The sequence below is a fragment of the Stegastes partitus genome, unplaced genomic scaffold (genome assembly GCF_000690725.1).
Source record: "Stegastes partitus isolate 25-593 unplaced genomic scaffold, Stegastes_partitus-1.0.2 Scaffold88, whole genome shotgun sequence".
Lineage (NCBI taxonomy): Eukaryota > Metazoa > Chordata > Actinopteri > Pomacentridae > Stegastes > Stegastes partitus.
The window spans coordinates 436148-452769 of NW_007577819.1; the positions used below are offsets into that span (position 1 = coordinate 436148).

The following is a 16622-nucleotide window of genomic DNA, read 5'->3' on the forward strand; positions in this document are numbered from 1 at the left end:
CACCGGACCTCATAACGCCCTTATCACGCCCTGTGTTGCCTTCCACCTCCTCTGCTCTTCCCTGCTCCTCCCCTCTACATACCTACGGAGCTGTGCACAAGTTTTCTGCTCTACTGGAGTTTTGAACTTGAGGAGGGCAGCCGTGAGGAGCACCGCCCCTCTCCAGCTGAGCTCCTGAACCATGCTGCCTGGTCACATATCGTCATGATGGCCACGGGATTCAGTTTTACATTTTTTGGATGTATTTATCTCACTATCATCTCACTGTCTCACGTCTTCCTGGACAACTTCTTATGCAGTGAGTAATCAAGATGAAAAACATGGACCTTGCATATTATATTAGCCTACTGTGGTAAAGTTGTGCTTGCATTTCTAGAAAAATAGTGGCAATAAGTCCTATTCACTACGATACAGCCACAACCCCTGAAGTCAAACCAGACTGAAATGGGAGGCAAAGCAGAGGAGAAAGAGGCTTCTGGCCTTTTAGAGCGCAGAAAACCAGAGGAAGAAGCAGAAGACAGTGAGAGTGAGAAGGAGGTGGAGGTGGATGGCAGAGGAGTGCGGATCCCTCTGCATCGCTGGGTGATGCACGGAGCCGTCATGTTTGGACGTGAGTTTTGCTACGCCATGGAAACGGCCCTGGTGACGCCTGTGCTGCTGCAGATAGGTAAGACGTCCACACAAAGTGTTGCTCTCTTTGAGAGATGTTCAAGTCACATCACGCTTTGTTACTAGTGAATGATGTGGATCTGGTCAAAGTGAGTTTGTGTTTGGGACACAGATAGCAGCAAAACATGTGCTACAGTAACTTATACAAATAGTAAAAATGAGTACGTGCCACTGCTGAGCACACATACCAGACTAAATATACATTCCCCGGTTTGTTTAGAGGTAGACCCCTGCCAGTTAACCCTTTCATGCATTGCAAACTAAACTCCACTATTTGCAATAATTACTCCAAACCAGCATTGGACGCCTGTTTGCTGCTGCATTATTATTGTCTTAGTTAATGTTTATTTCCTTGAAATATTGCATCAAAAATCCCTCAAAATACAATCTGATTACCTGTTAGTGTAAGGAATATTTTGATCAAAGTTTCATCCGTTTGCTTTTATTTGATTGTATTTTTTTTTTTTTTTCATTTTATGTTTTTCTACTTTTGTAATGTGACTGTAAACTGTCACTGGTTATATTCTGCTCATCAGGACCTTCTGTGGCAGTTGAGTCAACTAATGCGACAACTTATTAGAATTTAGTGTTCAAAGGTTAATCCAAGGGAACACTTGTGTCAAATTTGATGAAATGTGTGTTCTGGAGATATTGCATCCACACGAGATCATAATAACCTCAACTTAAATAACCTAATAAAATGACCCATAAATAGTCTATTGTAACCATACCTTGTTTACTCAATAGTTATTGGATTTTTATCTGTGTTAATATGTTTTCCTATATCAATTATCTATTTTCTTAGACTATGTTTACGCTCAAAAATAATATTCACCATTAAAGTCACCTGTTGATGCATGATGTCCACCACAGTAGACCGCTGAACATCTCTTGTAATCATAGATATTGACAAAGCTCCTATTGAACACATTTTAAATCTGGTTTGAAAGAACAAAGACTTCGACAAAAATTCTCACACAGTTTTTATTCATTCATGCATAAACAGGTGAAGGTGTACGGTGTGGTAATAGTTCCATCAGTATCACCATATGATGTTTTTTTTTTCAGGTATTTTAATGATATATTTTCAGTTGAGTTCATTTCAGTTTTATTGACGTAGTGCCAAATCATAACGTACAGGAAGTTATGTCAGATTACTTTACAAAGTGAGGTCATGACCTTACCATTGGGGCTGTTTCATTCCAGTCAATGTTGAAGTGTTGTTTCAATTAAACCCCCTAACTTTGAATTTAGCACATTTATCAAAGTACACAGGTTAATAATTTTAATATTAACGTAACAATGAAAACCACAAATAAATAATTTGGCCTAGTCCTCCTTGGGAGACTTACATGAAGCCACAGGGAGAGCAAAGGAGGATAAAAGGGCAGCATTGAACCAAACTTTGTGCTTTTGTTGTGTGTTTTCATGAACCTATTGACCAGTGTTCATATTGGTGTTGATGACAGGTCTCCCACTGGTGCATGTCGCTATTATTTTATTACCAAAGCCTGTTATTGCCCTTATTGAGAGAGATCAAACAGTTGCACTTTGGGGGGGTTAAAAAACTCCCTTTTCATTGGAAGAAACCTCCAGTAGAACCAGACTCAGGATGGGTGACTGTCTGTCGTGACTGGTTGGAGATGAGCATTGAGTAACAACAAAACAACAAACGCTGGGAGGTGCAGCTCTGTAATGTGAGATACTTGCAGAAAGGTACAGCTAGTGAGAAGATGCAGTAGTGGCACATGAATGTATGGAGAACCATGGTGGCAGTGTTCACCTGGTTAGTGTCAAGAAATTGGAAGAGCCACAATATCTCACAGTTGACCCAGATTCAGCTTGGAGTACAGTGTTGTTGAGTTACCCAAAGGACACCGGTCTAAACTCAGTACTCAAGTAGCAGTTTACATTAACTAGACCACATCCCCTGATCTCCCTGACTGCACCTCTGCGCCACGTAACCCTGAGCAGTAGCCGGCAGGGAGCTATGCAGTTAGATGTCAAGTTTGCCATCATAGCAGAAATGGAACAAAGGCATTTTTCCCTCAGCTAGGTATGACAGGAATGTCTAACACAGCACATTTCAGTCTCACTGTCAATGTTAACAAAGATCATGTTTTACCAACTTTCAGCTAAACACCATTCAGGGTGATTTGGAAAGATTTTCTAAGGGCCCGGTGGTGTTTTGTCACCACAGCTGTAGTCTTAGTTAACTTAGAGTTGAATTTATTAATGGCCGTTTGTCTCAAAGCAAAATTAGTTGTTGAGTTGCTTTCGTATATGAGCTATCCAGGATCTACAGAGTTTCAATTATCTGCCATATGCCATTGATCATAGTTAGAATTTGACTGTTGATGCAGGAATATTGGTCTAAAATAGGTAGAATTGTTGTTTAGGATTAATTATTTATAACTAGATTACTCATAACTAGATTACTCATAAATCCATATGCTGGATGTTTTGCTGTTTCAGAGTCTGTGTTGCTAAAGTTTGTCACTTTCAGAAACATTAACACCTTGAATCTGAATGAAGTCCGTTAGCGATACACTTTAAACAGTTGACACATTAACTAAGTGTTCGATTTTTGAGGCTACAGACTTTGCTACTGCCAATACACACAGCACAGGCATCCAGTTTATCTGTAGGTCATGACGAGATTAGTCGTAGTTTTCTTAATGTCAAATATATCGATTTATAGTTGCTGAACTTTCCAGAGCTCCTTCAGTCTGACCAGATGTTTATTATCTCTCTTGAATCATCTGTAAACAGGTAGATATACATTTAAGGTGGTGTTAGGTACACAAACCTCTGACCTCAAGCACTTTCAGGCCGGTGAGTCCACATGCTGCTAAACATGTAAGAAGATCAGCCTAAATTGAGATTGTTATGGAATTGAAGCTTTTTTTTTTTTTTTTTTTAATACTGTTGCACAATTAATCAAATATAAATCTTAATCATGATTTTCAGGTCAAACAATGTGGGTTTTTGTTTCACTTCTGGCTCAGTTTTTCTCTGCAGTATAAAGTCCTGTTCGTCTGGAAACAGCACAAACTTGAACTGAATTAGAGAATATTTAAAAAACATATTTTGTGCAAGTTATGCATTAATCATGCAAACAAAGAGAAATGTAATAAAATGTGGACTCAGTATGTGCAACTATGTGCACGCAGGTGCTTCTAATACTAGTAAAGAAATGGTGGCTCTAAATACTGTAAATATTTCACCACTCACATTTTAAATTTGTTTCCACACTTCTACACACAGCCTGCAGTTCAACCGAAAGTCTGATGATTGTTATTGGCAGCTAATATCTTCTTCGTTGTTCTCAGGAGGGAATATTTTTATTTTTTCTGGTTTGTTTTTGGCATTATTTTTCAATTAGACATGTAGAATAAAGTGATTTTGATACGATATCTAGATTTTAAGCACTCATTTAGTTCATTTTCCTGACAGACCTGCACGTGACACAGGATTAATTCAACATCTACTGGAAAAATCTGATAATTCTCTCTGTTTTCACAGATTGGTTCTGATAAATGGCATATTTATGATGACTTTTTTTATTCCCAGTAGTAGGATTTGAGGTTCAGAGGGTTAAATGAATACTGAGGTTTCAGGGAAAAGTCTGCTGCATATGAAGTCAAACACTTCCTAAACTGGCAGCCAGGCACTGGGCACCACTGGTAGCTCTTGTTTGCTGTATAGAACAAGATAAAATACTGTTCTAAGGAATGCCCGGCTTTCTGAAAACCTCATCCTGGAGAGTGGCTCAGCAGAACAGAATCAAATGTAATCCTCTGGTTTCTAAAGAAAAAGGTTTGACTCATGTTGGAACGACTCACAACTACAAACTAAGAGTGTGACTAAGCACTAAAGCTTAGCGTTAAACTCAAGTCGCACATCTGACCAACTTTTCCTTCTTGCCTCGTGACTGTGCCGTCCCTTTTGCTTGGGGCTGCCTTGCGGAGTTGTTTGGATGTTTACGTACGTTATTACTAACTGGAACGCACTGTGTGTGTTCTTGGGCTCAAACAAACAAGTCCAATACATTTCCTTCCTCACTGCGCGTGCTTCAGGCAAACCCACTGATAAAAAAAAACAAAAAAACTGCTCCACCAAGAAAGAATGAGTGACGGACGGAGAACGAGACATTTTTTTCTTGCTGTGAGAAAGTCATGTTCTGTTCTGTTGACTTAAGGGAGCAGGGAGGCGGGAACAGAGCCGTGGAGCTGTAACATGCCGTTCCCATGAGAACAGCCCAACTGACAGAACTCATCAGATTTTTATATTAAAACTATAAGTCCACTTTATCCTTAAGAGTAGAAAAATCGGAAGAATTGTTTTTTAAATATATCTTACAGCCATTAAATGTGTGTCCAAGTAATACACTGAAATCTATCCATCTTTCACTGTTTGTGAAATGATTAAAAAAGGTCCAAGATGAGTGTTTCCTGCATGCTGAAGCTCTGTCCTGTCTTGCAACAGCAGCTACTAGAGGTGATTTCCCCACTTTCCTGCCTCGTTGGTGCATATTTCTGTCTGTTGCAACTGGCCGCCGTATTATCTGAAACGTTTCTAAAAGTCATCGCTTCAGGATACGCACCAGTGGTTCTTCAGCTGGTGCGTTGGCATGCATGGGCTGCCGTGTGCTATGCTTCTGTAAACAGTGGAACATGGGAAAACTTAAAAATACTTAGAAAGTTTTTTTTTTAAAAAGCCTCTCTGCCCCTGACGTACACCGGTGCAGTTATCTAGGCAAGTCCCTGCATGACAAACATATGAATAGGGAGGTTTTACTCAAAAGAGAGCCCTGCTAATGAGTAATTTATTACAGAAAGCATCAACGCACGTAATGTCAGGACTTTAGTCACCAGTTTTTTTAGTCCAAGTTAACCCCAAAACATACTGACAGGAATGAAGGCGTTTTCTTTAAATCAACATATTCATCAGAGCGAGAAACTGTAAAAACAGAAGAGATGATCACATGATGAAATTTCAGAGGCTTTTTACGAGCAAACCGCAGACTAAAAGGCATCGAGAGCAAAATAAACACACTTAATTGGTAAAATAAAAGCAGCATGGCTCAAAAACAGTGTCCAGAGGAGCAGGTTGTTGGAGGATACAGTCAGCATGGTGAAGCATCTTTTTAAAGCCAGTGTGCACAGTAGAGTGGAAGATTTTGTTAAGTTGTAAAATGTAAATAGCTATTTAACCTCCCTGATTAAAAAACTAATAGTGAAGTGATAAACTTATTGCATTCTGTTTTCCAATTTGGACTTGATGTTCTTTAGAGTTTTATAGGATCTATCATCAATAAAACCTCTCCTTCATATGCCCTGTGATTCTTTAATTTCATTTATCTGTTGCTGTTTGGGAGCAAGACTCCATTTAAAAAAAAAAAAAAGCAAACTCAAGACCTACCTTTTTAGTCAAGCTTTTGATTTGATAGATTTTATTTGTTTACTAGTTTTTATTTCTTATTTAAAACTCATTTTATTTATTGAGTTCTCTATTTATTCACCTGTGTACATATTTGAGACTTTTTATTGTACTGTTTGTTACTTTGTTTTTATCATTTCTTATTCTGTTATTTATTTATTTAACTTTATTTGTATATCTTTTAATAATAGGTATCTTATTTATTTATTGATCTATTTTATTTGATCTTATTTTATCCTCTCTGGTGTTTCCTCATTGCCCGTGTTGTACAGGGTAGCGTGTCCTCAGTTCTTCAATTCCAGTGTCTTAGAGTGCTGTTATTGATAACTTGACTGATGGGGTAGGGCAGGGGTCTCCAATCCTGGTCCTCGAGAGCCACAGTCCTGCATGTTTTAGATGTTTCCCTCTTCCAACACACCTGATTCACATGATCAGGATCGTTATCAGGCTTCTGCAGAGCTTGATGATGAGCTGATCATTTGAATCAGGTGTGTTGGAAGAGGGAAACATCTAAAACGTGCTGGATAGGGGCTCTCGAGGACCAGGATTGGAGACCCCTGGGTTGGAGGGTTCTTTGTATTGTTTTATTGTAGTTTTATTTTCTGTAAAGCGCTTTGTGTTGCATTTCTGTTTGTATGAAAAGTGTTATAAAAACAAAGTCTGATTGATTGATTGAAGGATGTGTTACTGTGAAAACACAGGTAGTTCAACAATCAGGATCTTGCTGTAATAAGGAAGACTATTATCTAATAATGTAGTCAAAAGGAAACAGAGCTGCATGGTCCTAAAAATAATCACATTTCTGATCTGATTCAGTGTATTTGAGTGAATCTCGTCTGTGTGTGTTTTTCAGGCCTTCCTGAGCAGTATTACAGTTTAACCTGGTTCCTCAGTCCCGTCCTGGGCCTCCTCTTCACTCCTCTGATTGGCTCGGCCAGCGATCGCTGCACTCTGCGATGGGGCCGGAGACGACCGTTCATCCTGGCTCTCTGTGTGGGAGTGCTGCTGGGAGTGGCGCTGTTTTTAAATGGATCTTTAATAGGTGAGGCTTCAGAGGAGATCACCGCTCACACATTCTAATTTTACAGTTTGTCACAATCTGTCTTTTCTGTGTGGTGATTTCAGGCCTGTCCATCGGCGACAGCCCCAACAGGCAGCCAATTGGCATCATCCTCACTGTAGTAGGCGTGGTGGTGCTGGACTTCTGCGCTGACGCCTCTGAGGGACCAATCAGGGCTTACCTACTGGATGTTGCTGACACTGAGGAGCAGGATATGGCTTTGAACATTCATGCCTTCTCTGCCGGTAAGACAAGCACCCACATGCAAGACTGTCCTATGAGACATTTCAGCTATTCAAGAAAGCATCTGTCAGTGGTTCAAAGGTCTTGAAAACATGTAGGCATTTTCTCAGAATCTAAGCTTGAAGAGCGTAGACAGGAAGGTTTCACATGATTTGTGTTTGTCCTTCTGTTTGCCTTTGTTTCTTCCTAAAGTAACGACATTCATCTGTGTCTAACCTGTCTATTGCAGGATTATTGCTGCAATATAAACTACAAAAGTATGTTTTTTATGAATATGTGAAAGAATCTTTAAATGTGCATATAAATGTGTTCAGTGCAGCAGACGTACAATCGTGTAAAATCACTTATATGTCAAATGATTATAAATTGCATCAACTTCCAGTAATTAGTATTATTTCTATTGTAGAGGCTAAGCCAATGCTTTAAGCCAGTGGTCCCCAACCCGTTTTTCATCATGGACCGGTTTTAATCAGGAACATTTTCTACGGACCAGTCATTGCACAAAAAATAATTGTTTCTACTATTAAAAAGTTTCAGAAATTAATAAAATTACTTGTTAAATATGTGTTTCCGTCTCAGTATTGAGTCTCTTTCCAAAGAAGCTCTCCTGAGATGTTTGTTTTCTTATTTATTTTGGCAGCGGTTAGACTGACGGCTTCGTTTAACGGCCGAGCATTAAAACTAATAAGAGTCAAGTGCGAGAAACAAGACGGACGCGACGGGAAGACGAGCTAGTCATTTTTCAAAATAAAACACCCTGCAGACTCCACTGGAAATAAAAATAAACCAATCAAATGTTTAGTTTTTTTTTCTTTCTGTGCGGCCCGGTACCAAATGACCCACGGGCCGGTACCGGTCCGCGGCCCGGTGGTTGGGGACCACTGCTTTAAGCCACTGAGGCAATCCAGACAGGAAAACTTAATTGATGCGCTATATTACCTATGTTTAATGAGTTAAAGTCAAACTCATATTGCTTTATGATGCACGCAATGTCTTTATTTGTTATCCAGATCTTCTAAACTGGTTCACGCCAAACATGCTGAACTCCATCTGAGCCATACAAATTTATCTTGATCATCTGACTAAAGAATGTTCCAAATATTCATCAGGCGTCTTTTCATGTTCTACATCAGAGTTGAATGTTGTAGACAACTTCAAAACTGAAGCACTTTCAGTTGGATTTTTTTTTAATTTTTCACTGATCCTCCTGTTTTCTCTTCTGTCTTCGTGAAGTCTCACAATCAAGTTTTTCACTTCCTCTGGCAATTATTTTCCGTGTGAAGTTATGATGCAGTCCAGCAGATAGATTTTATGTGCTTATGTGTGTCAGCGATCAGGTGTATTCACTTTTGTTGCATTGAGTTTCTACTTTGGGGTCTGTATTTTCAACTCAGACTTTCAAAAATATTAGTTTCTGATTGTTCATGAGAGGAAATAGTCTACTTAACAAATTAGAAATAATACAATTATTAAAAGGTCATATCATTTTGAATCATTTTACATGTAAGTCAGATTGCACAGACGTATATTCAACTTATAATATTTCATAATAATATTTTCTAGTAGCTGCATGGAGTCAATTAAGAGGCACACGTGAGGTGGAAATGAAGATGTACTCATTTGTCAAGCTGTTGATGTTAAATACTTAAAGTTTTTAATTATATTCAGTGTCTGAGTTGTTCTTCTAACCTACAAATCTCATTCACGTGTACACATTTCATGACATATTTATGGATTTTTGTACACATTTGCTGTTTCTTTCCCACATTCATCTGCTATTGCTTCACTCACACCTGTATATCTGTCTTTCCAGGACTCGGTGGAGCGGTGGGATACATGTTGGGTGGTCTAGACTGGACCGGCTCGGCTCTGGGCCAAGCATTCAAATCACAGGAGCAGGTCCTCTTCCTCTTCGCAGGCGTCATCTTCATCGTCTCTGTCACGCTGCACATGCTCAGTATCCCTGAGCAGCCTTTCACTCCATCCAGCCTGCTGAAGGACTCGGGCAGTGCTGAGTCAACCAGCCAGCTGTCTTTAAGGCCAGTTGACCAAACGTCACCTTCACTGGATGTGATTGCCGAGGAGGACGCTCAAGCGGACAAAGAGGCAGATCCAGAGGAAGGAGACATGGATTTCCTGGCTGTGGAGCGAGTGCGGAGTAAAAGCGATTCAGTCTTAGCACTGCCAGACGCTACGATTAAGTTGGATCCTGACCTCCACCCGGACACACAAGGTTTCTTGCCGGAGACGTACTTTCTACCAGAAACACAGGAACTGCTGGAAGATGCTTTCAAACCATCTGACCACAGTGTTGAGTCTTCGCCTCCTCCTGGTGGACCACCAGCAGTCTTAGTGGACATAAATCCAGCTTTTGCTGAAGTTAAGCATCAAACAAATGGTCAGCTTCAGGTCAGCTGTGGCTCAGAGGACTCACATCTGAGACAGGTGAATGCAGCTGCCATAGTTGAAGCTAATTCATGGTTTCCACATTTACCTTTGAACAAAAAAAAAACACACTTGGATGTTTGTGAAAGGCTGTGGCTTTGCACTTTTTACAGAGTATAGCAGTTAGTTACAGATTTGGATGTAGCAACGCATCAATGGGATATTTCAGGAATGCCAAGCACAGCAGGCAGATGTAGCACAGCACTTCTAGAAAATTTAGAAGTCTCCGTGAAGGGAAAGCAAATACAAATCAAAGGGCCTGCAAAGTCCAGCAACTGGCTTCTTCAATTACAAGTCTTTTATGATAAATTAGAAAGGAATTTCCGCCTGCAGTCTTTCCTCATAACAAGCATTTGTTTTATACATTATTGGTTTTCCTGGCACATGCACAGTTGATATGCTTGCAAGTTTTGGGATGCATGAAGACATTAGCAGAGAGTCAGAGTGGAACGTTGCAGACTTGGGTGAATAATAAAATTGTAGACACATGGAAAGCATGAACTGGCCTGTACAGGAAGTGTTCTTTGTAGCTGCATGAAATTCTTTTGAGACTGTGAAACACTTTGTTGCCAAATGTCTGAAATGTCACGATCAGCAAGTTCATTAATCTGATTTCCCTATTTAATTTCTTATTTTTCAGTGAGCTATGTATAGAACTCTTTAGAGACTGAAAACCTCTGTACCATGTCACAGATATGGAGTCATTTTTGTTTTCTTTTTTCTGTCACAGCAGATCAGAGCTGCTAACGGTGCCAGTTCTCGCTTGTCATCTTCTGACCACCCCAACGCCATCAAAGGTCACGTTCCCACCAAGCTGGCGAGCCGAACTTCCAATCCTTCAGTTTCATCACGACACTCACACACCTACTACAGACAGGTAATCTTCATTGATCAGTAATCATGTTTCTGTAACAGCTGTAAATATTTGATTGATGCTGCAGTGAAAAGGCTGTTGTTGGTCTTTTTTGACACTTCAGGTGTCACGACCAATCAAACGTGTTTTATTTTCGGGTTTTCACAATCCTTTTTTTGTTTTTTTGATCGGAATCCAAAAACGAAAACCATTTAAGTGCTTTTCTTCCTTTTAAAAAAATAATTGAACAAAAAAGAAAATTCGATGAATACATTCTTTTGTTCACAAATAAAAAACCCAATTTACAAAATAGTCAATTTTTGGTTTTTGCTAATTCCTTGTCTCACTTGGGACAGACAATGGAACAGTCAAGAGAATAAGATGGTATTTCTGTAAAAGTATGACATTATAGAAAATTGGTGTGTTTTCCTCGTTCTTAGTATGAGAACAAAAAACAAATAGACCACATTCTCGTAGTTTAATCTGACTAGTTGACAGCTAGTCAGTCAGAACTGATGAAGCCTCTTGGATGAGAGGTGAACCGTCTTCAAGAAACCCAAGCAAGTCCAGTTGCTACAATTAATCTATGAGAATAACCATGACCTGGATGACTGAGAGTCTTCACAGACAAATAGACCACATGACTTTTTGTTTTTGGTTTCCAAACAGTTGAAGAACTTGCCAATAAACAAAAATGAACAGTGCTTGTCATTTTTTAAATTCCCGAAACTGTTTTAGTGTTTGTGGTTTTGAAGCAAAGATCAGAATTATTTTCTTTGATTTTTGAATTACAAACAAAACACCCATTGTCCACCGATTCCATTTCTTTTTTTTCCTTTAGCCCTCCTTTACGTTTTCATATTACGGTCGAGTGGGATCGCAGCGTTATCGGCTACGACGTTCGGGACTTCAGAGCCCTCGGCCGATCACCACCTCCCGCAGCCTGAACGACCTGAGCGGCATCCTGCTGCGAGCAAACAGGCGACAGTTGCAGCTGTCGGCCAGCAGTCTGTCGTCCGAGGCCTCCAGCAGTGCAGGCAAGGGAACCACTGTGAGGCTGCTCTGGCTGTCCATGTTGAAGGTGAAGTGAATTCTGTCATTTTATTCACAACATGGAAGCTAAACTAACAAACCAGCCTTTTGTGGAAGCCATTCTTCACCTGCTGGTTCTGACTCCCTTTGTTTATTTCACCACAGATGCCGAGGCAGCTCTGGAGACTGTGCGTGTGTCACCTCCTCACGTGGTTCTCCATTATAGCTGAAGCTGTGTTTTACACTGATTTCATGGGGCAAGTCATTTTCAACGGAGATCCCCAGGTACGTGCACACACTCTCTCACTAGCTGCTGGAACTGGCTTCATTTGGCATTTTCTATACCATGGAAACCACACATTGGAAGAAACATGAACTCAGCATGCTACTGTAATCTATGGATATACACAATAAAACGTCAGTTATTCAGTCTGTTTGTCAAGTCATGTGTGCAGCTATATTACTGCAGTTCTGCTTTTTTTAGGCACCAGCAAATTCCACAGAGCTTCAGAATTATCACAGAGGAGTTCAGATGGGCTGCTGGGGGCTGGTGGTCTACGCTGCTACTGCTGCTGTCGGCTCCGGTAAAACACAAACACTTCTTCGTTTCCATTTTTAGATCAGCTTACAGCACAAAACAAGTGGCGAGTAATACAGTTAAGTGTCTCCAGTGACTGATCATTTCTCTCCACTCAGCCATCCTTCAGAAGTATCTGGATAATTTTGATCTGAGCATTAAGGTCATCTACATCGTTGGAACTCTGGGATTCTCAATAGGTTGGTGAACGCATTAGAAGGCAGCTTACAACAGTAGAGCTGTAGATTTGGGAGAATTTACTTATTGGCAAAATGTTTTAACATTTAATAGCTAGACTACATATGTATTGCAGATATCCAGATTTCTATTCTTTCGAGTCAACAAGGACATTTCAGACAACCACGTCGTCATTCTTAAAGGCCAGAAGGTGCCACTATTACCATTCATCTTTATGGGGTTTCTCATTACACATATCTACAGTCTGCAGCTGAATTCTGACTGGTTGGAATTCAAGTCAAGATATCTTTAATTCCCCCCAAGTCAAAATATCATCATTGTCCTTTCTGGATATTTTAAAGTAGACTTGAACTAGTCAGAATTATGTTGTGGATAACTTGAACTGGAATTCCGACTCGTCAAAATTTATTTACAGATATCTTGAATTATAGTTTTGACGAGGTGAAATGACATTGAAGATGGCACTGCAACTGCATATAGTCATGTCATAGCAGAGCAGCAGAAGCTGAAGTTCTAGTAAATTTGGACCACAAGAGGACGGTCTCATTCTCCATAAACTCCTCACCCATTTGCTCCTGTTATTTCATGGCATTTCTAGCCATCTTATCAACCACAGCAGCCTCCTTTTCTTCTGCTAGGACTGTTTGAATGTTTTGCTGGAACCAACATCCAATGGGAAGCCCAGCATTAGCAGCAGTATGCACAATGGATCAGACTCGTCAGAATGACATATGAGACATCTGCACCCATTATTTTTACTTGTCCAAACTGATCTACAGATATCTCTCCTTGTCATTTTGAGTGGACACAATGATGTTTTAGATATGTGGAAGAAAACTTCTGACTAGTCACAGTTTAGCTACAAATAGTCAAAATGGCGTTCTTGATATCTGTAGTTTTAAATCTGGATAGTCAAATTTATCCATTACATTTTAAAATAGCTTGCCAGTGGTACGTAGATAACAAAAAGTTTATCTAACATTACTCAATGCCTTTGTTCTCTTTTATCTCAGGAACCGCAGTCATGGCAATCTTCCCAAATGTTTACGTCACCATGGTGATGATCAGCAGCATGGGCGTCATCTCCATGAGTATGTCCTACTGTCCCTATGCGCTACTGGGCCAGTACCATGAAAGCAAAGAGGTACGATCACACAAACAAACAGAAAAGACTCCATATTTTATAGTTTATATTATTTTGTCTTCAATGGCGACTTGTCCATTAACAAAACTTGAAATTAGTTTAGGTTTTGAGTAGGCATGTATTGTCAAGTTTTGTATCTTGAAATGTTTTCTGATCGAGTTCGTCTTTAGCCTCGGCTCCAAAGCATTTGAAGAAGGTTTCAGCTTGCTCAACGTTAAAAGCATATAGAAGATAAATTTACTAAATGAAATCTCTTGTGTTCTTTTCCTCAGTACATCAACCACAGTCCAGAAAACACTCGAAGAGGTTTTGGTATTGACTGCGCTATCTTATCCTGCCAGGTCAGTAGAAAATGTCTTGTTCGCTCTAAACTGACCCAGTTGTATGAAACCATCATGCAAATACAAAGAGCAACATCCAACCAAGAAGCAGCCATTCTCTGTTTTCTTTGAATGATAATAATTATAATTATTATATATTGTGTGATTGCTGTGAGTATTTTTGCTCTATTTCCAGGTCTATATCAGCCAGATTCTTGTTGCATCGGCGCTCGGATCGGTGGTCGACGCCGTCGGCAGCGTGCGCGTCATTCCCATCGTGGCCTCTGTAGGCTCTTTCCTCGGCTTCCTTACTGCCTGTTTCCTCGTCATTTATCCAGATGTGGATCCCGACAGCTCGGAGCAGGAACAGAATTTGGTGGATTTACCCGGAGTGGAAGACGAGACCGGAGAAAGGACCAGTGACCAGACGCTGGCCTTGCTGAACCTCGCAGACAGGGATAGCTTGAAGAGGACAGAGAATCAATCCGTTGTCTGAGAATTAAACATTGGTTTGTGGACTACGTCTTGAAGCCTCAAGTTTGGCAGTTTGCCGTCATCCTCTTTTACAACTGGACCTAACCAACGAGGGATGGATCTGACTCTGCGCACACCAATGTGGTACCTAAAACATACCACACTTTGTCTTAAATATTCCTCTAAAGGAGACCAGAATTTTAAAAAATAGCATCATGCCATATTCAAACAGTGTTGAAAGAAGGGATTGAGACTATAAACTCATTAGAAAAACTGAGGTACCAAATCAAATGAGAAGCAGGAGCATTTTCTCATACATTTCTATACAATCAGGCTTATTTTTACAACCTGAGGAGTCGCCCCCTGCTGGCTGTTTGAAAGAATGCAGGTTAAAGGCACTTCTACAGTGGCTTCACTTTACAGACTCTACATCGATAATTTAAATACAATCCGTGTCATTACACACAAAAGCTAGTAAGCTGAAGCACAAACTTACAAATCTGTGGCAGTTCTAAAGGAGCAAAGATGACAAAAGAGGGAAAACATGTCAAAAAGTCAATTTTGGGCTCCTCTACTTATTGTTTTGCTACCTCATCTCTCATAAAAATGCACGTTAAGGTGCTTCTATAGCTAGAATTGAGAAATTAAAACACAAAAACTCACATGACAGTGAACAGACTGAAGAAAAAAACTGAGAATGCTTAAGTCGAATGAAGGTATTCACTGGTAGAGGACACAGAAGTTCCAAAAATTCAGAGGGCTGCTTTGAGCTGAAACTCTAAAAACACAAACAGCACTTATACATGTTAAAATAAAGTCGGGATATAACCCGTGTGTAGAGGCAGAAGCAGCCTTCCTCGGGGTTTAATCCAGAGTGTACAGAGTTCTGCTTCAGTGGATGCAGGACGATCGCAAACACCTGAGCAGGAAGCGAATAAACTTTCACATTAAAAAAGTTCAGTATGATCACTGGGCAGCTCAATAGAGTTAAAAAAAAAAAAAGTAGAAAGATTGTAATATTAATAGATTATATAGAATATTTAACTATTTCCAACATCAGCACCAGGCCTCAACTGACTAAAAGAAAGACTGAAATCAATTTGTTATTTTAGTGTTGGGTGTCTCAGAGTTTCTTTCTGCAATAGTAATTTCAGACAATCACTGCCCCAAATATTCTTTTACAACTTTTCTAAGCCTTCATCCATAAGGCTGCGTATAGAGTATATAAGCAATTTAGTCCAACTACTGACACAAACATAGCCTTTATTTAAACATAAACAGCACTTTCCTGTTGCACCGATGCGGCAGAATAATGTACTATGTGACATTTTAGCTGCTTCGTAATGGCTTAATGGACGATCATTATGCTGTAGAAGTGTTCCCTCTGCATTACCTGTAGGCTGAATACAGGTGTAAATATTTGTACCGGTTTCTTGATGGATTGCCTTGACATTATATTTTTATATTTTAAAAGCCAGGAAATTGCTACAAGTGCAGGTAAAGCCTCAAAACAGCTTTTACAATGTTGAGACCTGTTGCATAACAAGCTGGCGTGCAGTTAGAAGTGCCTTTTTGTGATTTTTGCCTGGACAGAATTAGTGCAATTGTGAATGCCAAATTCTGCTTTTATGCTACACACACAAAAAAAACCAAATTTTTATCATAATGTAGGTAAGAAATCAAACCAGCACGGTACATGGTGTTGATTTTATTCAAATTATGTCTTACGAAGGCGTATTTAACATTACAAACGGTGTGAATTTACACGATAAACTACGGTTCTCAAATTTGAACTCCGGGTGTTTTGGATGTCAGTAACATTGTGCTGTATGTTGTTTTGAATTTTGCATTTAAAATACAGTGAATAAGAGATTTTGTAAATCATAACACATTTGTTTTATTCATTTTTTTAATTTAAATGATCAAATAGCAGTGCCTCATCACTGGTAAAGGGATTTGTTTTGTACTTTATACTGACACCAGAATGACCCTGTTGCACATATACTTTATTTTGCCGTTGTGATCATTTGTCAGCTGGAAATCTTCGCCCAGTTGTGCGCAAAGAACAAGCAAGACGATGAACAGCTTCCGCCAGATTTCAGTTTAACTCAGGATTACGAAGGCAAAGAGTCAGCTGAGAATTATTGTCAAAACTGAGCGACATG

The 16622-nt window shown here is 39.8% G+C and overlaps 1 protein-coding gene across 1 annotated transcript; it reads left to right on the forward strand.

Moving 5' to 3' along the window:
* Nucleotides 1–240: 240 nt before the first annotated feature.
* On the forward strand, nt 241–16138 carry LOC103353876 (solute carrier family 45 member 4-like). The gene is made up of 12 exons (XM_008277052.1): nt 241–667; nt 6965–7153; nt 7237–7416; nt 9228–9859; nt 10590–10736; nt 11554–11793; nt 11910–12029; nt 12229–12328; nt 12441–12521; nt 13533–13663; nt 13936–14004; nt 14180–16138. Exons 1-12 carry the CDS (start codon nt 445–447, stop codon nt 14477–14479), a joined length of 2412 nt encoding a protein of 803 aa, XP_008275274.1. The 5' UTR covers nt 241–444; the 3' UTR covers nt 14480–16138.
* The last annotated feature ends 484 nt before the right edge of the window (nt 16139–16622 follow it).

Coding starts and splice junctions, on each gene's coding strand:
- LOC103353876 (XM_008277052.1), top strand. CDS start 445: ATGGGAGGCAAAGCAGAGGAGAAAGAGGCTTCTGGCCTTTTAGAGCGC. Junction 10,737..11,553: donor CACACACCTACTACAGACAG/GTAATCTTCATT, acceptor TTTTTCCTTTAG/CCCTCCTTTACGTTTTCATA. Junction 12,030..12,228: donor TTTTCAACGGAGATCCCCAG/GTACGTGCACAC, acceptor TGCTTTTTTTAG/GCACCAGCAAATTCCACAGA.